This window comes from Anopheles maculipalpis, chromosome 3RL (assembly GCF_943734695.1).
Source record: "Anopheles maculipalpis chromosome 3RL, idAnoMacuDA_375_x, whole genome shotgun sequence".
NCBI classification, from domain to species: domain Eukaryota; kingdom Metazoa; phylum Arthropoda; class Insecta; order Diptera; family Culicidae; genus Anopheles; species Anopheles maculipalpis.
Window position 1 is genome coordinate 14,114,916 of NC_064872.1, and position 20,477 is coordinate 14,135,392.

Sequence of the window (20,477 nt, forward strand, 5' to 3'; positions counted from 1 at the left end):
GAACCGGGGGAACTGCAACTAGACTTAAGATTTGAATGATTCTCTTATATAAGGGGCGTAGAACTTTCCACAGCATTTGATGAGATTTTTTTGATTACTTTTCAGCATTTTCAGTATTCGTAATGAACATTCCGTCCTGTGTTAAGACTTGTGTAGTGGTTGCGAATTTAGAGACTCGCCCAGTGAACAAATGTACGCCCCAGTGATAGTTGCATCTCAGTGATAAATGATAAACATTCCGAAAGCCAAGTGACCAGTGACTGTGTACTATTAAGTCAGAACAACCAGACATTCACACGCGAACGATTGATCGTTGCTGTTCGGAAAGTCCATATACGTCCCCAAACCTAACAGCCAGACCTTCGCGGCAATGGATGTCACCTTTGACAACATCACCTATACGGTATCCACCGGTAAACGGGGTAAGTTTTTTCTACGTTTAATTGAGGACATTCCGAGTATATACCGACACGGGTATATGTTTTTTTTTTGTGTTTCGTGTACACTTTCGGCGAGGGTTAAGTTTGGTCGATGTTTTCTTCAGTTTTTTTTTGTGTGTACATTTTGCGCAGTCATTTAGTTTGTGCCTTTTAGCGTTCTTTGAACCTGTGCCATGTTTCTACTGTTTTCAGCACACGAGAAGGCAAGCTCGTGGATGGTAGCAATTAATTAGCTTAAGTGGTTCTAAAGGTGGCTAGGGTCATACGCATACGCGATCGTATTATTTTGGACTAAATGTGCGGTTGGGGAAAAACAAAATGTGTGCCTGAAACCATCGGAATGAGGAAAAAAGGAACCAAGTACAATTTAGCTTATCGGTAGACATTCGTGAGGCTGTTGATGTTAAAATGCGTGTTGTGAGGACAATGTTTTTTTCCCCTTCGCGAGAAAGATAAAGACAGATCTCTTTGCACATCTTGTTGACATTAGGAGAATGAGGTCACAGCCTGTGTGTCTTGTGTGTATGATCACAAAACAGGAACTGATGCGACCATAAGGAAGAACGGAAATGGTGGAAAAGCACAAGTTGATAATTAATTTAAATCTTCTGCGGGAAGTAGTTACAGAGATTAGTAGATAGTAGACAGAAAGGTTTATTTTGAATTCACAAGAGTCAAGCAGACAGCGTCAGAATCTTATGTCAAAGTAATTAATTTCTTTTAACGATCACTACCGTTAATTCAGATAACAGCAGAACGATAACACAAAAGTTACTGTCAAGACGTGTGGCATAACAAAAAACCTGTCGAAAAAACTCATCCGGAATAATAATTAATCAAACCGTCGTTATAAATCAATCCAACTCCATCAACCGTGTGATGAATCGGCTTGTCCTAGAAGCGTTCGAAGATGGAATTTGTCTGATTTGCTAAAAAGTTTCGACTTGTAAATAATCCGCCATTTCGCAAAGATGGGCAAAGACTTCCACCGGACGTTCGACGGTTTATTTATTTTTGCTTTCGAATAAGCTTTCATATCAGCCATGCTGGCGCAATTAAGAGGCACCGCCATGTTCTTGCTGGTGCTGCTGGGCAGCGAGGCACATCAAAGTAGCTTTGCGTCGACCTTGAACATGACGGGCGTACGATAGTGAAGAAGTTCGCTTCCAATGACTGCCAGATGGGTGTACCATACGTTCCGTATCGTTGGGTAGAGCTTTATTTATTTGGTTGGGTTTAAAGCTCCCAACCTTCACTCTGTACTCTACCTCACTACGCCCAAATTTAATGACCAGCTTTAATCGCTTGAAAGAAGTTCCCAAAGGTGTGACCTTATGCTTAGGCGTTTAGTACGATCTTTTTGCGCTGCATTCGGGAACGATACGCATGTGAAGTTGGGCTATGGTGATCAGTGTGGAAACTTGAACTTGAAACCGTGCAGTATTACGAAAGCGAAGAGAAGAAAACAACAAAAAAAACCCACCCCCCTTAAGCCCTCTCTACGATCGCTCTCTCTTTCTTACTTGCTCCGCCAACATAAGCATCGATCGCAGATGGTGATCAACGCCGTTACCCCGGCAAGACATGCCTCCAGCGGTGTGCGTGCGTGTCGATGTGTTCTGCAAGCGATCGTAGCCGCGTGGTCGCAAGGCCCGGCGTTGGCCTCGCGAGCGATTTCAAAGTCAAGGTAAGACAGCCATGGACCGGCGCGGCTTTGGCTGCTTTGGAAACGGATTGGTTCCAGTGGTTTCGGTTGGAAGTTTGGCAGGTTGGTGACTTTCGAAGAGGCTAATGACTGGATGCAGCCCGTTGGGTGGATTCCTCTCTTGTCCGGCGCTGGTAACGGGTTCTCGTGCAGATTGGACCGGGAAACGGATTGAATTGGGCGCTTTTTTTTATTTTAACTCGTTTACAAACTAGTTTACGAATGCATTTCGGTCGCAAATTTCGTTAAGGTGGATGGAGTTTTTGTTAAAAAAATATGCAGTTCTAAAAATATCTTCTGCTGCTGCGTTTTTCTGCGAGCAGAAAATGCCAAGGACAACCTTGTGAAGGCATTTTTCGTCCCAATCGTTGGCAGTTTATTGGTTGAGATTTTTTGAAAAATAAAATTAATGAGTGTTTGGAATTATGTTGATAATTTTTGGTGAAACGCTACTAAAAATTGGATATATTTTGGTAGGAGCTTTTAAGACCTCCTCGACAAATTTATTCATCTCAATGATATTTCAATAAGCCCTTAGCAAATTCTGCATGATGTTAAGTCACAGCCATTCGTTTCTTTCTTTTACAATTTTACTCACCTGGTCAGCGTTTGCTCCACTAGCGGTGAAATCAATTGTAGGCTAGTAATTTAATTCGAACGCTTCTAGCTTTTGAACGCCCCCTTTTACCGGTGCGGTAAGCAGGTGAAGGATGCACCGCATACTCGTATCCGTCCAGCAATGCCCTAGAAAGCGAATGTCGGGTGCAGTGTCAATTCACGCTGCTCTGCCGTGGGTTTTCGAACTGAATCAAATTAATCTCGCCCGGTCTCTCGGACGTTGAGACGCGTTTGCACCATCGTCGCCGGAATTGCTGCAATTCTCATGCACGATCGGTATGTGTCAACTGATACGAACGGGTGCACGTGGAGGGCGTTTCTTGGCCACAGAGAGATGCACACACGCATGCACGCCGTTGCTTGCGGTCGACTAATTCACTCAGACTTGACCGAATAACCGAGGTGAGCAAACGCAAGTGGCATGCTTTCGCACCGATCCAATTGGCAAAACGTGCTGACCTTAGGTCAAGGTGGCCCGTCGGCTGCTGGATTGCTGACTGATTGGTTGTTCTACAGGCCGCCGTAGTGCCGAAGATTGCATTAGAACCGATTTGGGGAGCAATTATGACAAAAATGGATCACAGCTCGACCCAAAGTTGAAAGGGTATGTGTGTGTGTATTTTTTTTTTGCTGCACCTTGTTTTCACTGGACGATCAGTCAAGTGAAACCCATTTGCTAAGTTAAAAGTAAGGCTAAAATTTAAAAAGCTTTGAACAGTCGACACGGTGAGCGAATAAAGAGAGCGAGATTGAAAGCGCGATCACAAAAAAAAACCCGGCAAGGTAATTTGGCTATTGTACGTCAATCTTAAGGTGACAGACTTGTTGATAGGTTGGTGGCTAACACCTCTGTCCAAAGGGGTCGAACGCCATCAAAACACCTTCTTTAAGGGTAAACAAAAAGCTGCACTAGGCTCCAGGAGAGGATAAGCCAACTCGCCAATGTGGCCAGAGTGGCAAGATTGATCGAGCTAACCCATTAAATTATCGGACAGGTGCTGATTGGAACCGGTCCAGCTGTTTCTTCCGGGGTTGGCAAAGGTTTGGGACGTTTCGAGACGTGTCAATATGATGTGCGACCTGTCAAATACCTGTAAATAACTACGGAAACAACAAAAATACCTCCCCCATTGCCAGCATTCTTTACGAATGATGGAAAGGACGCATTAATTTGTGCTACCGAAATCAAATGCCAATAGCAAGGCATCGCATCAATTTTTACACGATGACACATACGCGCGCCCCGTACGCGCGTTAGTGACGCAAACTCCCGATGAATGTGATGTTTACAGAGGCCGTCCGGCACACCGACCCGGCATTTCTTCCGCCGGTGGTTTGAGACGCGTGCACGGGCACACGGCACCAGAATGATCGAGTAAATATTTGTTTTAAAGCTATGTGCGGTTTTTTGTGGGGTGTTTCTTTTTTTTTGTTTGTTGCAAACATTCTTACCAATTTTCTGCATGTACATCAACCAACAGACAATTCAATGGCTGTTGCGCTACTCTGGAAGATTCTCCCGGTAGTTTGGGTGTCTCGGCCGTCTACACTGTTTGCAGTATGATTTGGTTGTTTTACTTTGTATTTATGGTGTAGGAAAGACAAACACGCTGGAATTTGTTTCGGGATGCTTCTTTGATTTGGTTTTTTGTTGTTTTTCGTTCGATATCCGTCGGCATGTGTTAAGGTCACACATTGCAAGAACCGAACCAAACCTACCATGCTGGAGAGGGTATGTTTTTTGTTTGAAAAACAATTTCCTTACGCGTGGTTCGCAAATGGAACCGTTAAACAGGAGCTGGCGTTTTGTTTTCCCGTTCCCCTCTATACAGCGTCAAGCGACATGTCTTGGTGGAGGAAATCCCCAAAATATACGCCCGGAAACATTGCAAACATGAGCAACAGAATGGGAGTGCGAGTCACGACGGTTCGCGGGCTTTTGGTGTTGGGTTTGGGTCAATATTTGTCAATCATTCGCTGACATTTGTCGAAGTCAACAACGGTAAACCGAGGGTTCTACACCGTACTAGCGTATATTGTTTGATAGATTGGGGTAGCAAGGAGTTTGTATTTTATGTATGTTCTAAAAGCGCTTGGAGAGCTTTTTTTTGTTTCCTTTCAAATTTCTCTCCCAGGATCATGATGTTAATCGGTGTGCTACTTTTATTATTTTGGCGACACTTTACACCAGCAAGAAATGTTGAGAAAGAAAGCATGTCAATTACGCTTCAATCACGAGCTTGCTTGCGCGATAAGCAGGTGAACGAGTTCCTCAAATAACACTCCTACAGGCGATCTAAGACGTCCTTCGCACTTGGCACAACGATCGGAACGGGACTGTTTGCTCGCTGAATCATCGATTGTAATGCAATTAATTATTCGATTACAAGCTATTTTAAGGCGCGTGCTTGACTACTTTCAATACAAATCAGCACAAAGCAAATACACTTGAAGATGATTACTCTCCGGATCCGGATAGTCGATTATCCGCCAGCGTTGGTGGACGGCTTAGGTTGTGCAAACGGTGGCATGGTGAGTTGTTTCTTTGCTACAGGTAGTCCTTTGGCCCTTTTGATGCGCGATGGCATTTGAAATTATGTTAACACGAAGCAATGTCTCAACGTACGTCACTTTCGGCGCATTGTATATGCGGTGCTGCTCATTTGCCGGTACGCTGGAGCACCGTAAAAATGAGGGAATTTATCGAATGCTATTGACATCTTCCCCGAGCAAACCACCCCCTCTTCGAAAGCAAAGCGTAGAGATAGAGAGAGAGAGAGAGAGAGAGAGAGAGAGAGAGAGAGAGAGAGAAGGAGAAAAAAAGCCGATAGAAGAACATTCCCGTTCGAGTATTGGTATTTTGGATGCGTGACAGGAATTCCTGAGCAGCATAACGCGGCGAAAAACCGTTGGAACCGTTTTGTCTAAGCCGGTTTACCTTGACATATTTACAACGGTACGACAACGTGCCACGAACGGTCGCGTGCTGTACGCATCAAACGTGACGAATAATAATTTGACTCTCGGTTTTCCGAAAATTTTAGCCAAGCAAAAAGGGCCGGGTTGATGCTGTCTTTTTGCTACACATTGGGGAGCTGAGCCATTATCTGAGGAAGTAAAATTGTAAAGATTAATTGGGCTGGCAGAACGCGCAGATGAGTTTCTTTCAACGAGCAAATGAATTTCAATTGTGATGCTGCAAATTTTAAGTGGGAAAAATAAATGAACCTTCCTGGTAAGGGAAACAACCTGAAAACCACACCACATCATTCATTTAGCTCGCTCGTGTTACTTATAATGTTGTTAAAATACCGCTTTACTAGTAAATCATGCCATCTACCGCACGTGGATCAAAAGCATCTGGCACTAAAATAATAAAAAAAACAATGCCATTCCATCGATTTTGGTCACGTTATACGCTCAGTTTCTCATTTCGCGATTAATAACTTGCCTTTACCGTACTGCCCCGTGTGAATCCAGTTTCGTACGTCCGCCCAACTCAGCGACACCACTACTGCAACCGATCAAAAAATAAAGCTTTTAAAGCTTTCATCGAGCCTAATCTACCCGTTTACCAACAACGGTGCTAGGGCGGGGTTTTGATCTGAATGTGCTCACCGAGTGCCATAATTAAACTGAGCCCGCTCGGAGCACACACTACCGATGAAGCGTTGAAGGTTTTTGGGATGCGATATGCATCTTCAACATCGTACTGGTAGCGTGGAAAGTGTCGCTGCTCGTCGAACACCGGAACACCGAAAGTGACCGACGATAGCATGCTCCGATAGCGGGCCGGGTGATTTAATAATTTGCTCGGTACGCGTTACGCTGCTCGGACCGGATATTAGCGGCATGCATGCCCAGCACTGGGATGAGACATTCCGAGATGATCGGAGAGCCGTATAAATAGCAAATATTCACGGTATGCGGTACGGCATTCGTTTCGGTTCGGTGCAACGGTCCGGTAAAAAGGGCACCACAGATTTGGGCGGGCAACTTAGTACGTTGCCAGTGTTGTGTGCAGTGTGTGCCAGTGGAGAGTGAAACGATGAAGTGCTTGTCGGGTGCAGTGCTGCTCGCGAGCGCTACCTTGCTGCTGTTGGGTCAAGTGAGTGCCTACCGAGTCGTTCTGTTTGTATATTCCAAATATTAACCTGCCAATCCATTTAGGTAGCGACCGGTCTTTCGGTGAGACCTCGGCGCGATCTTCTAGAGACGGGGAAAGCGTTAGTGATACAGGGCATTTCCAAGGTAAAGGAAGCGCTTGACAACGGTGTCAACGTGAAGTCGGAAGGGAAACGATCTATCGGTCAGTGTGAACAAACAGGTGTCACAACAGTCGTTGGCCGCATAGTAGTGATAAACCTCCCACTTTTCTTTCTTCCCCGTGTATTTGCTTGGTTAGATCTGTTTGGATTTAAATTTGGCGGTGGGTCAAGCGTGAACGCCGGTTTCGGTGATGCAGCAAATGAGGATGGTTCCGAAACGGAGGAAGACTTGGTAAGGCGTCGTCGGGCTGTTGATGTGCTGGGAGCCGCGTATGCCGTCAGCCTATTGCCACAGTCATCGCACGGCACAAACGTTAACATCGTAAAGGTTAGCTCGGTGTCGAATGTCAATAACTTTGGGGAACTACCGCCAGCTGAACCGACGGTGACAACTGCCGCTGAACTACCAGCCGCAAGACGTCGCCGATCGCCCGATATGGTGCATTTGGTCGGCTTCCAGAAGCAAACGTACACGGTTGATAGTGAATCCGGTGGCAATCGGAACGTAAAGAAGCACGAAACACTGGAAACGATTAAAGGCGGTAGCCGTACGCTGGTGAAGGATGGTGTAGCTCGCAGCAAGCGTTCCCCGCAGGAAGAGAATGGCGAAACTGATGCGCCACCGAAGGGACCACCACCACGTGGTGGACCTCGGGGACCGCATGGCCGTGGACCACCGGGTGGATGTCGGGGAGGACGACCACCACCGGGTGAGGAGGAAGACGCATCCACGACTGCAGCTACAGCAGAGCGCAGGCGCAAGCGTGACACGATCGAGCAGTTGGAGATGGAACGAAGTAAGCGATCTCCAAAGGGTATGCAGAGTGCCTCGTGCCGTGGAGGCAAAGGCGGTGGACAAGCGACCACCCCACCAACTGAAGAGGTGAGACGAAAGCGTGACACATCCGATCAGAGCAGCGATTACAGCGAGCACAGTGCGTCGGAATCGGAGGAATCGCTAGAAGAAGGAAAGGGCCAGGGTAGGGAAATGAATCGCACCCGGCGACAGGCTTTCGGTGGTGGGGAAGGTGCGGGAAAGGTGGGTAGCTGGTTCGAGCAGCTGGCCGGTGTATTTAAGGAGACGGTCAAGAAGGTGGTTGAGGTGACGAAGAAAACATTCGGCCGAGGAGAGACTGAAATGTAGCGTCTTGAAAGCGTATGCAATTGAGTTGTTCGGGTTGTCGCGTCTGTCGTCGCAAATGGTGTGATTTGAAGTGTAATCAAACTAATTGTTCCTCTGTTATTTTGTAAGTTGTTGTTTAATAAAGGTAAAAATATAAAAATCAGATTCAAACTTTATCGGGATTTAAAATTTTTGAACCGTTTAAAAAGGAAACTCAAACTCCCTGATACATTCTGACCAACTTGCGAATTCTAGGAAGAGAATACGTACATTTGCATCTTTAAAAAAAAAATCTTAACAGAATGTCACAAGCTGGAGCAAATTTGCATGAAGAAACCGTTATTATCTCGTATAGATTCATGACGAATCGTTGAAAAAAAAGTAGTAAAAAAAAAAAAAACGTTAAAAACTGCTCCATAGCAACCAGTTATCAATGCTAAACTGGACATGTAACAGATCAACATGCAGATATGATCACTCGCGGAAATGTAGTGGTTTAGCAAAAAATAAAATACATTAAATAGCACTGATGCAGGAAGTCACCAGCAGATGTGTACTTGCTGGAGAATTAGGCTTTGCAATGTGTTTGTGTGGGTCTGTTTCCTTGATTTGGTTTAAACTGTCCGTTTTTCCTGTCCGGTTCCTGTCTTTGCTAAAAGAAAATTATTTGCATCCCACTTTAGCCAACCAAGATGACCTCGTCTATCTATTTAAACATCTCCAACCATCCAACCGGTGATCACTTCTGTTTACAACAGGCGGGGATTTTCGTTCGCAAACATTTAATTATTCCATGTATAATAATTAATGGTCCGGTACATCCCACCTGCCCAAAACGGAGCGGTGGCGTGTTAATGTGTCGTCAGAAGAAAAGATTCGTGTCAAAAATTAGAAACATTACAACCCCCAATTATGGCCAACTTTGTGTGACGGTTAATCATGCAACGCGGACGGGACGGGACAGGATAATCGATTTGTTTTTACCATGCTATTTGCAGTTGTTCTATGGCTGTTTTCATTGAAACGCTTGATTTAATTATCTGTCCCGCCTGTGTGAAAGACGTGCCGTACAAAATCTGCCAAGTGCTCTGTGGTTTTCTCCACCGTTCCGGGAGCATCGTTGCAGGCAGCGGTGTAGAATACTTCACCTCAAAGTGATTTTATTACACGCGACAGAATGAAGTTGCGGCCCGCAGGATGATAGCAGTTATCATATGGTTACTGCACGCAAATGCACTGCCTAGTGCGTCGACACCTCAACCCCCAGCAACGCCAGTTCGTGTCCACCGTTCGAGTACCCTAGAAACAGAGTACTTCGACCTTTTTTTCCCTGGCCCTGTCATTCCATTCCAACTGCGAGAGGTTGTGCGTACTCCCTCCCAGGCAGTGACCACCGTTTGTGTGTTCCTTCCGGGAGCGAGCCCTTTTTTTGCGCTAATGAGATGAAACCACTTACGATGCAGTGGAGCAACGAGGGTGCAACCGCGCGAGTCGCGGAGTGCGCTGAATGAATCAGCACTGGAATCACTTTTTGCTAAGTGGCCGCGTGGGTAATTGTGGGAGAAATGCAAACAAGAAACAAGACAGCACGATGCGTACGTCAGCCGGTTCGGGACGGCTGGCGGGGATATATTTCCTTGTATGGTGGGCACGTTTCTAGTTATGCTTCTCGTAAACGAATCCGGTAAAAAGAACCGTGTCGGTACCGGAGCTCATTAGCGCTATTGCCCATTGCTCATTAATATGTTACCCGGGTGCTAGAACCAATTAAAGCGATAATCTCATTGTGATGATGATATTTCAAGCAGTTTGCGTACCAGGTAGACGGTTTTGTTTGTTTGTTTGTTTTGATATGCATACGCTTCAAGCAACAAGTATTGACGGGTCGAACGGTACGGATCAAATGGCGGTAGTAATTGTATGTTTGCGAAAGTGATTCACTCTAGGATGTATAATTTGCATCACTTTAAGAGAAGATTGCCAATCGTTTTTATTTGTATCCGGACAAGGTGCGTCAAATGAGACAAGATTTTTTTTCATATGTAATGGAATTACTTATTTTGTAGCTGAGTAAAAGACATAAAATTAATCAATCCTATCATCAAAGCAAATTTACAAGCGAAAGTACACGTTTTATTTAAAATAACTTGCTTGATTTCAATTGAATTTCGCAAAGCTTTTGCTACAGAAGACATAAAAAGGCTCCAAAAATTGTATTTGGTCCTCGTAAGGTAAGACCGAGGTTCAATTCCCATCCTGACCGTTTCCTCGTAGTTAGTTCCCCGTAGTGACTATTCAACTACGTGGTATATACTAGCCTAGTAAGGCATTCGATGACCAGCGTCAATTAGTGGGTCGTGAAGGCAAAACGAATTTGAATTATATTTAGTTTCCTACAATTACTGTTGGAAGCCTCATAAGGTTCCCAACGCCCTGTCAGTTAGGAGGCGCCAAGAAGAAAAGGAGAGGAAAGAAGGATCAGAAAAATGCAAGACGAGTCTGCTCTGGCATCAGTTAGCGAGTGATCGATCCGAAAAAAATACACAAGCGCGCGAACAGCGGACTAATTTTTTGATTATTTATAAGAGCTTACCAATAAAACAAGCTACACAAAAAAAGCAAAAGAAGCTGCGTCTCGTTTTTCAACAATTACTATCTTTTACCTATTCAATTCGTACTTTAAGACGGTTCGGATGATATTTGATATCGAGTTTTTTCGTGTTAGCAACTTGTGCCGCCATCAAACATCACTGGGCGTCTCCATTAAGAGTAGAATTTGGAATTTTGTTTATTTTTTTTGTTCACAAGCGGCGTCCTGACCGCATTGCTAGGTAAGGAAGGTAGGAAGTTCATGCAGTGAAATGATGATTTAAAATTTCATAAACATTAATAACACTTTCTGCATATTTCTAGTCCACATCGTATCAAGGACCTTCTTTTTCCCTTTATCCGGTCACCCTCAGATTCTTTGTAATGTGATATGGTTGTGAGTTTTGAAGTGTATAGTGTCAGTTTCTTCTAAAGTGTAGAATCCAAACTGTCATTTGCAAAAGTCTGGCAGTCCAATGCTGCTACAAGCTGGGAAGTAAGAAGTACTAGTTTAATTTTTGATCGTTGCAAATGATGCTTGTACCATCCATCCCTCCAAAGAAGGCCTCCATATTGTGCTTTGTTTAGTAGAAGCTTTCGAACAATCAAATGGTGTTTGTTTATGTGTCATTTTTATTAAAGTCTTAATTCATTCACCTCAAGTTGCATACTTACCTTTTGCACTCCTTTTACGTAAATCATTATTTTATTTCCTTTTGTTTCCCCACAAGTGCAAGTTCTAACGAGTAAACTTATGACGGAAATAAGTTTTATAATTTTATTTCTCTCTGCTTTTTTTCCGCTATCTTTCTAACGCTAGCCCAGTGCGAAGAATGTAGATGCGTGTAGCAGATGGTGGTGAAATTCATTCCATCAACCATTTCCTGTCGCAGCAAAAATGTCAAACCATCACGCCATAACGGCTACCGCATGATTAACGATTACATTCATTATCTAGTTTTTAGCGTCTGGTTTGTAATGCCCGCATGCTGCGAGAGCAAAACCAAGCAACAACAGCGGCAACAGCGAGCACCGACGACGACGCTCTAGCGCACACTTCAAACCCAGAGTTCGCTCCACGTGGCGCATAAAGTTTAACATTTGAATAATCCCACCAACCAACCCGTCGGTACTGTTGCCCTTACGACCTGCACTTGCTGCTTAACTTGATGCGGAAATGTGAACCGTGTCGGTGTGTGGTTGTGTGAGTGGACTGGCGCATGTCGCACTGAGAGGGCAAAAATAAAATATTAATTGTGATTTGTCTGCTGGACGGTTCGCGTTTGCAGCACGCAAGAACTTAAAACCCTCACGCCACGGAGCGTGTTAAGCGATGAGCATTTGTGCGGGGGCAGGTGTCCCGGGTGGAATGGATCAAGGATCATTGCTAGAGACGTACTTCGACTCGTAAGCTGGTCCAGTTAGTGAAGTGTTTTGTTGTGGCAGCAATATGCATCTGCATCGTCGATAGGATGTTTGTAAATCAAATGAACTGCACCTTCGGTAGCAATTGCATCAAGATACTCCTCAGTCCCCCGGGCTGGGGAGTATGTTTGTTTTAGGGGTAATGAAGGAGATGCCCACCGACGGTGGGCGGCTATAGCTGGCAGTATGATTGATGAGTCAAGCTCTCGTGGAATATTGGACGGTAATTCAATTATATTCGATATACTCTAAACACAGGCGCACAACTTATGCATATGCAACGATGGGAAGCTGGCACCACTTGACGGCAATGCATGCAGCTTGAGCGCAGCTGCTGAAGGTGATGGAGATGCATCAGCAGAAAAAGTCCATCGTGTGTTGCATCAGCAAAAATGCTCCTTTCCCTCTAATGGTCGACCGAGGGAACTAGGAACTAGGGTTACGATCGCCACATGCCAATGCACTGCACAAACGTTCCCAGCCAAACCTCAACAATGATGGTGTTTAATAGTGCTGATGATGATACTTCCTCTGGCCGGAAGGCAAGTAAATCCGGAGCGTTCAATCGCTTCCTCGGGCTGCTCGTGGATGCCCTTCTGAGCGCCATTCTGTGTACCGGCTTAAGGGTGTGCAAATTTATCGTCACTTTCGACTGAGATGGTTGCGGAGGCTAAGTGGATGTCTGACGCTTGTTGCTGTTCCCCAAAGCTGCTGATGCTGGAGTGGTTTGGCACAGGATGAACCCATGTGCCCATTATACGGTTGCTCACGCCCGGTAAAGATTCGTCAAAAATCGGAAGCCAATTTGAAGGCGGTGAATGTTGGCTGCCGCCGGCTGGTGGACGTTTACCGAAGAGGAAGCAGCTGAGTGGATGTGTTTTTCGAAGGGCGCTAGTTAGTGTATGTGGTTCAGCAAATTTCGATACCAGTTGGGGCGAGGCTAGCGCACCGTACGATTAGCTACGGTATGCGATATGGTGTACTACCCTGTAACACTAATTCTTCAGTACGTGGGAAGAATGATTCTACACCCGCAGGGTAGCTATTGAGCGGAAATCCATTATCTAAAGCAGCCAAGCTGTTCTATTCAATGCTGTATAACAGGCAATCAGTACAATTATAGATGGCCAATGAATGGCGGCACAGTGCACACGATGCACCAATTGTTGGGACTTTATTTTCATCTCGACCCGTAACATTTGCCGTACACTGTACATCTACCGTACCGACATGAATCCTGCATGGGCAGCAACATGCAGCGCAGGCAAGGCTTCGTTGGTGTGAAACGAAGCCTGTTAAGTATCGGTCAAGTGTCATTGCGGTGCTGTGAGTGCCTGACTGTCAAGAGTGTGTAGCCCACCGCATACATCCTTATCGTGAGGTTCATTAAGTAGCCTGCCACAACGGACACACAGGCACACAGTTTGATCCTACGGCTTAGGGAAGATTACCGATAGGAGGAACTTATCCTTGAGACTCGGGATGCTTCAAGTACATTGGCTAGTGTTAATTGCAATTTTAACATGCTTTGCATACGCATTTTTCCAACACCTTGTAGGGTAATTTATCATCTCTGTATGCTAATGAGGGCAGGGTTTCGTCGGTGCCTTCTTTTTAACACTTTGTATGTGTTAAAGATATGTTATACGATATCATTGGCACGTGATATGTGGTTATGGAAGTTTTTCTTTCATTAAAGTCCTCGTAAAGTATTATTCTTTGTGGAACGATCCTGTGCGATTTGTTTTCATTATTTGCAGCTGCTTCCTTACTGGGCTTTTCCCAGGGGCTTTCCATGTTTTTTTTTTATATTTTTTGTAAAATGTTGAAGATACAAAGAATCATAATTTACAAACTTTAGCATTTGTAGAATATAACTGTTGATAATTTTTTTTTTCAATCTTATTTTATTTCAATAGAATTTATCTTATTAATTCATTGACCATTTCTTGCAATGAACACAGTCCTTCATCCTTTTTTTTGTATTAATAATCACTTATTGATCATAAGTTTAGATTCTGCATGATATATACAAAAAAATGAGTGGATTTTTATACAAATCACATGAATGATAATAGAGAAATTGCATTTTCGGCACAAAAATGAACACGATTAGGATAAAGCTCTGAAAATGCCGCGAATATTGGTGTTGAGTTTAATATTCAAGAAATATTTGTTAATTATTCAAGAAATTCACTAATTACCAGTTTCTAAAGCGTTTCGTTTATAGCGTTTATGTATAGTGTTGAACCATAATAAATATTTTAAAATAAAATAATAGCCGATTCATTCACGCCCCTGCATTATCGAGATTCTGGGATGCATTTACAGGCTTCTGGTAAGAATTTAAGACCAAGACCACTATTACTAAATGCTGTGCTGAGTAACTTCGAGACCCATTAAAATCAAAAATGCTCGCCGGGGATTTAACGGGTTCTTTGGTATCGTCCTTCTGACCATAAGTAAAATATTATTTGATTTTAAAACGTACCCGTAAAATCAACCATGTAAGAATGAACTATTGTAAGAATAAGAAAATAAATATCATAATTTATTTCGAGAACAATTCAAAACCAAAAAATAAGATTCTTTCGCTTTCGCTTAGTTTCAAGTTGGCCTCTGGTCACAAACAATTGAACATCACTTTTAAAACTTTTTCACAGCCTGCATTGAAAAGGCGATAAGAATGCTTTTAATAAAATTGACCGTGAGATAATATGTTAATAAGCTTTTCGCGTGCTTTTTACAACGCAATGAACCGCATCGTCACCAGCCAGTGATATTATGGAAATTAAATTCTGGCAAACAGCTGGATGGAGCAAGCGTACCTTGGCTGTGTGTGTGTGTACATATTTCCCCCCAATTGGCTCATCGTACACGATGGGAAATTCTCACAAAACAAACATGTGAAAAACGGTTACGGACTCTTTTTCCTTTTTCCTATCACGCTCGTTCTGTTTGTGATAGTGTGTACAACCGTTTTTTCCCAAAATTTGAATGCCTCAAAGAAGAGTATAAGTTGATTTAAAATAATTTTAAGTGATCGTTCATTTTACCCTCTGGATGCAAATTGTACTTGTTGTATACTATAAGCAAGTAAATTAATTGCAATATGTAACCCGTTAATTTCTTTGTTTTAATTTTCCAGAAAAGAAAACCGTCCTCAATGGCGTTTCGGGGCGGTTTCAGTCCGGTGAGTTGACCGCCATCATGGGTCCGTCCGGTGCAGGCAAATCTTCGTTACTAAACATCCTTACCGGTTACACGTGAGTGCACCCATGTCCCAGGATATCAATCGCCCGCTGCTGTAACGTTTGATCCCCCTCTCTCTCTCTCTCCCTCTCCCGTTACAGGACACAGGGAGTTAAGGGTACGCTTGCGTTCGGTAGCGTTGGCAGCACAAATCGCAAACTCTGCAGCTACATCCTGCAGGAGGACTATCTTCAGCCACTCTTCACCGTGCACGAGATAATGCTGATGGCCTGCGATCTGAAGGTTTCGTCCGACAGTCTTAACCGCAGCGAAAAGCTACGGCTGGTAAGCTTTGCTGTCGTTTTTCACGGATGTGGGTTTTGTCCCCTCCTGTGCGGTGATTTCCCTCTTCCAAAGAATCCCATTCCCGTCGTGCCGTGTGTGCATTCTTATGCAATTTTTTTTTGTTAAATCTTCTCTTGCATCTCGTTTCATCCTTCGCAGGTTGACAAAATTCTCGACACGTTACAGTTGAGCTACTGCAAGCAGACACGCTGTGGTAGTTTGTCCGGTGGCCAACGGAAGCGTCTATCAATCGCACTGGAGCTTATCGATAATCCGCCAATCCTATTTCTGGACGAACCAACCACGTAAGTATGGTGAATGCATTGCTTTTGTTCCTAGCAGTTTGGGCTGAGAATTTCGTCCAAAAAAGTCGATAGAAATAGATTCATCGACACAAGCGTCGGTAACAATAGGTTATGCAATGTCCAAGTTGATGGAAATCGTAGCCAGTAGCAAGGAAGGTTCTCAAGCTCAAGAATGCAATAAAGTTTCGAGTGCAATGAAAAAGATTACGGGCAGTGTAGGTTCACAATGTCGTTCCTAGCTGCTAGTCATGACAGTTTCAAAGAAACTTTATCCGCTTTCGTTGATAAAATATGGTATTTGCGGAGGAAAGTTTGCGTTCGCGTTTGCCAGGTCGAGCGAGATAGGGCAATCGTTGTAGTGCTGTTAGAAGTTTCAATGTCATACGTTAGAACATAAAGCGCAATTACATTAGTTTAATGAGCTCCTCAACAATCGGCATCATCATCATCATCATCATCGCCATCGACATGCTGACGCCAAGTGCACGCGACCATTTCTCACCGTGTCATAATTTTTTCTTTTTTCCTGCTCATTTAAACTTCATCCTTTTGGTTGTTTGGGTATGGTCGCGGATGGTTCCTACCACTACGTCCCCGGGGTGACTGCATCGGACTTTGCAACAATTGTGTCGCATTTCAATCGTATCGCAACGGACAATACGCCTGTTGGCCGTTATGGCAACTTTGACGTTGACGGTGGCTATGGTGACGAACGATGAAATCAACGTTTTGGCACCCGGGCGCTTCGGGTGATGCGCTTGGCAACGTCATCCAACAGCGGGCTGGATAGCTCATCATCGCTCTACACCATCAAACTGCTGCAGAGTTTGGCGCGCGAAGGGCGTACCATCGTGTGCACGATCCATCAGCCATCTGCAACGGTTTACGAAATGTTTGACCACGTGTACGTGCTGGCTGAGGGCCACTGCGTCTATCAGGGTTCGGCCCTGAACACCGTACCGTACCTGCGCTCGGTCGGGCTCCACTGTCCAGCGTATCACAATGCGGCCGATTACTGTAAGTTTCCGCTTTTTGCTCACTATACCTTCCGCCCGTACCCGTCCGAATGGCTCACTAACTCCATACCGTGCTTTCGTTGCTTCTCGCACAGTGCTCGAGGTCACCAACAAGGAGTACGGTAACTTCACCAAAGCGCTAGCAAAGGCTGCAACCGATCCAAGCTGGCGGCTGGGCCCGCTGGTTCCGGTGGTGGATCGGCTGGCCGGTGGGGTACCGGTCTGTCCGCCGGCCTATGACAGCAATCACAACGACGCCATCTATCAGGGCCACCGGAAGGAAGTGGAACCGCTGACCGTAACGGCCGAGCAGCTGCCGGCAAAGCAGCACCAGCAGCGCCGACCGTCCGAGTTTGCCAAACTGTTGATCCTGATGAAGCGTTCCAACATTCAGCTGTACCGTGACTGGGTAAGGCGTTGCGATACGGCACCGATATGAGAAATCAAAACAGTAGCAAAAATCGAACCATTTCCCCGTTTTTCGACAGACGGTGACACATCTGAAGCTGTTTGTTCACATCGTGTGTGCCATCGTGATTGGATTGCTGTTTGGCGATTCGGGAATTAACGCAACGAAATCGATCTCGAACGTGGCCTCGTTTCTGGTGCACATACTGTACCTGTGGTACACGACACTCATGCCGGGGGTGCTGAAATGTGAGTGTCAGGGTTAGGAGCGGATACAATTAATTGAAATTTCTAACCAATCACCACTGTACGTTTGCAGATCCGTATGAAATGAATATCTTGAAGAAGGAATCCTTTAACCGGTGGTACAAAATACGAACTTACTTCGTAGCATCCATGCTGACGTCGTTACCAGTGCAGGTGAGAATAATGAGATTAAGTTACGCCGTTTAAATGATGTCCAGTTATACTAGGATTAAAGAATATCTCAAATCACGTTTAAGAATGACATCCAGTAATTCACTTCCATTAACAATGTCCTTAAAAATCAGATGCTAGAGATATAAAACAGAACAGAATCCATCGTTTCGTCAAGACTTAGGCTCCAAATTCCTCGCGCTTAGTAGTAGTGCTCAGCAAACCAGCCTGGTTATGTTTGGTTATGAACTTTTGTGTTACGAAAAAGCTCGGAACGCTCGCTCACTCAATTACCTCCAGTAAAAGCAGTCGAGCACATGACATAAACTGACAGATGTTTATTAGTATAGGCTCTACTAACGTTTGCTTACCTCCTGGTCCCGTCAACTAACCACTTTGACAGATCTTCTTTTCGATTGTTTACGCCTCGATTGTCTACGCGATGACGTACCAACCGTGCGAGCTGGAGCGATATCTCATGTTTACGGCCGTGCTGGTGCTCAACACCATCGTTGCCGATGGGTTCGGTCTGTTTCTGGGCACGTTCCTGAACGAAATCGTAAGTCGGCACAGCGGAGGTCGCCCGAGTCAGGTCTCATTAGCCGGCCCCATCCCATCCATCCGATCCTGGTTGGCTGGCTGGCTGGCTGGCTTTGAGGATTTGGCTTTGAGCGGTTCCTTCCCGATGCATTTGCTGTTTGTGTTTGACGGTGGCTTCGAGTGAACGGATTGTCTTAACGGTTTTACTGTTTATGTATGTTTGCGTCTTTGCGTCGGTTTCCATGCGCTCTGCAAATCCTCGTACCCGTACCAACACAGAACGGAACGTTCATCGGTGCCATCATGACCTGCTTCATGTTTGTGTTCTGCGGTTTTCTCATCATGTTCAGCCACATGTCGGAAGCGATGCGGGGCATCAGCTACCTTTCGTCGCACCGCTACAGCTTCGAGGCCCTCGTGCTGACCGCCTACGATGACAGCCGGACCGACCTGGTGTGCCCGAAGGACGAGATGTACTGTCACTACGTGTAAGTAGCGTCTTGCGGCCCCGGCCGTGTGTCACGTGCCACCTTCACCTCTCGTGCCACAATAAATCATGGCAATCGCATGGTTTTGATCCCCCCCCCCCCCTCGTTTCCCATCCGACAGGAAAGCCAGCACGATACTTCGGGAGCTTGGTGTGGTGTCCGGCAACTATCTGTTCAACGTGGTAACGCTGGTCGTGCATTTCGTTGCAATTAAGGTGGTCGGATTCTGGACGCTCAAGCGCAAGCTGAGGATAGGTTGAAGTGAATGGTTCGAGATAGCAAAACATACACAAACGCACAAAACTACAAATACATGCAGGGGGAACACACAGCAAATAAATACACACACACACGACTTAAGCACGGGTAGCAAGTCATACCGGAGCGTGCCGGACCAGGCGTACTGGCTGGACGTATATGGTGGAGTAGTAGCACTAGCAAAACCCTTAAGTGGAATGGATTGTGATTAATATTTCGTTGTACATGTTTGGTACTTTAACGTTTTAATATGCTTCATACATGTGAAGATGTGTACAGGGAGGATGTACTAGTGATCAAAAGCCGACTCGACTTTCAATTCCAACAGCTCATCTATGGTAAGATAAGGAGCAAACGCATTAAAGAGGTACAAATGGAAAAGTTCAAATACATGGTTGTTTGTTTGCTCTTGGCTAGAAATATGAGAAAAATATACTTCAATGTATAAGGTAGACCAGTAAACTAATGTTTATATCTTGTGTATGTATTATTACAAAATTTCTACTATTACAAAGATTGAGAAATAAGAAAACGAACGTCATTTAAGTTGTAGATTGTGATACCTAATATTTAAAGAGTGTAAAAGTTGGCAGCAATTCAGATTGGATCTGGTAACGAAATAACAGGTTTGGGGCATGGAATTTACACTGTACACGGCGATATACAATAATAGAAATAGTATTGTAGGGTAAATTTACCTATTTGTAATGAGAATATGTCTGTAAATTGTATACTTTTAGGCGAACACAATGCTTAAATAATTTTCAAAAATCTTCCCAAGAAATTCCCAAAAAAACAATCGTTCTAGAAACGCAGCATTAATCCTCCGCTTTAATAAAAGAAGTTATTGATCTAGACCTTCCTAAATTTGCTTGACTTCATTAATTTGAAAATAGCGTAGCAGTCTTTTAGCATTTAGCTGGCATCCAGCTATGGCTGTTGACAAAATAAATGTACATAAATTAACTGCCTCAGAAATATTGGATTAGTTCCCATCTAATCCTAAATCTTAGATTAGTGTCTAGAATGCATCACTTAGAATCAAATTATGATCACATGCAACGTTTCCTCTAAGTCACGGAAGACGAGATTTGTGTGTCAATGTCCATATTATTTAGAAATTCTTCAAGGATGCTCTAGATAAAAATTCTACAACGGCAAAGCTTTTTCATTATTTAAAGAGTTTCATTAATTCATATTTTATCGTATTTTATTTTTTATTCGTATCGTACTGACGTAGCAAGCAGTCAGTATTCATCAGTATGTAAAAAAAGCTATACAGTATAGTTAAAATGTTTGGTATTTTATCAACTACGTGTTGACGGCAAGATTTGTTCACA

The 20,477-nt window shown here is 44.4% G+C and overlaps 2 protein-coding genes across 2 annotated transcripts; both read left to right on the plus strand.

Annotated features, from left to right (window-relative positions):
• Positions 1 to 370: 370 nt before the first annotated feature.
• LOC126564364 (ATP-binding cassette sub-family G member 1) lies at positions 371 to 19,166 on the plus strand. The gene is made up of 11 exons (XM_050221392.1): positions 371 to 422; positions 15,317 to 15,434; positions 15,522 to 15,705; positions 15,865 to 16,010; positions 16,789 to 17,027; positions 17,122 to 17,435; positions 17,515 to 17,683; positions 17,754 to 17,854; positions 18,255 to 18,410; positions 18,671 to 18,879; positions 19,001 to 19,166. Exons 1-11 carry the CDS (start codon positions 371 to 373, stop codon positions 19,137 to 19,139), a joined length of 1,827 nt encoding a protein of 608 aa, XP_050077349.1. The 3' UTR covers positions 19,140 to 19,166.
• LOC126564797 (uncharacterized) lies at positions 6,806 to 8,175 on the plus strand. Its single transcript, XM_050221906.1, has 3 exons — positions 6,806 to 6,871; positions 6,934 to 7,072; positions 7,169 to 8,175. Exons 1-3 carry the CDS (start codon positions 6,812 to 6,814, stop codon positions 8,173 to 8,175), a joined length of 1,206 nt encoding a protein of 401 aa, XP_050077863.1. The 5' UTR covers positions 6,806 to 6,811.
• Positions 19,167 to 20,477: the final 1,311 nt, after the last annotated feature.

What these genes read in the sequence shown, in the direction of transcription:
- LOC126564364 (XM_050221392.1), top strand. Translation starts at nt 371, where the DNA reads ATGGATGTCACCTTTGACAACATCACCTATACGGTATCCACCGGTAAA. An exon ending in GGTATCCACCGGTAAACGGG is followed by an intron (nt 423 to 15,316) that starts GTAAGTTTTTTC and finishes TTAATTTTCCAG; the next exon opens with AAAAGAAAACCGTCCTCAAT. An exon ending in GCAGCGAAAAGCTACGGCTG is followed by an intron (nt 15,706 to 15,864) that starts GTAAGCTTTGCT and finishes CATCCTTCGCAG; the next exon opens with GTTGACAAAATTCTCGACAC.
- LOC126564797 (XM_050221906.1), top strand. Translation starts at nt 6,812, where the DNA reads ATGAAGTGCTTGTCGGGTGCAGTGCTGCTCGCGAGCGCTACCTTGCTG. An exon ending in CCTTGCTGCTGTTGGGTCAA is followed by an intron (nt 6,872 to 6,933) that starts GTGAGTGCCTAC and finishes CAATCCATTTAG; the next exon opens with GTAGCGACCGGTCTTTCGGT. An exon ending in GGAAGGGAAACGATCTATCG is followed by an intron (nt 7,073 to 7,168) that starts GTCAGTGTGAAC and finishes TTGCTTGGTTAG; the next exon opens with ATCTGTTTGGATTTAAATTT.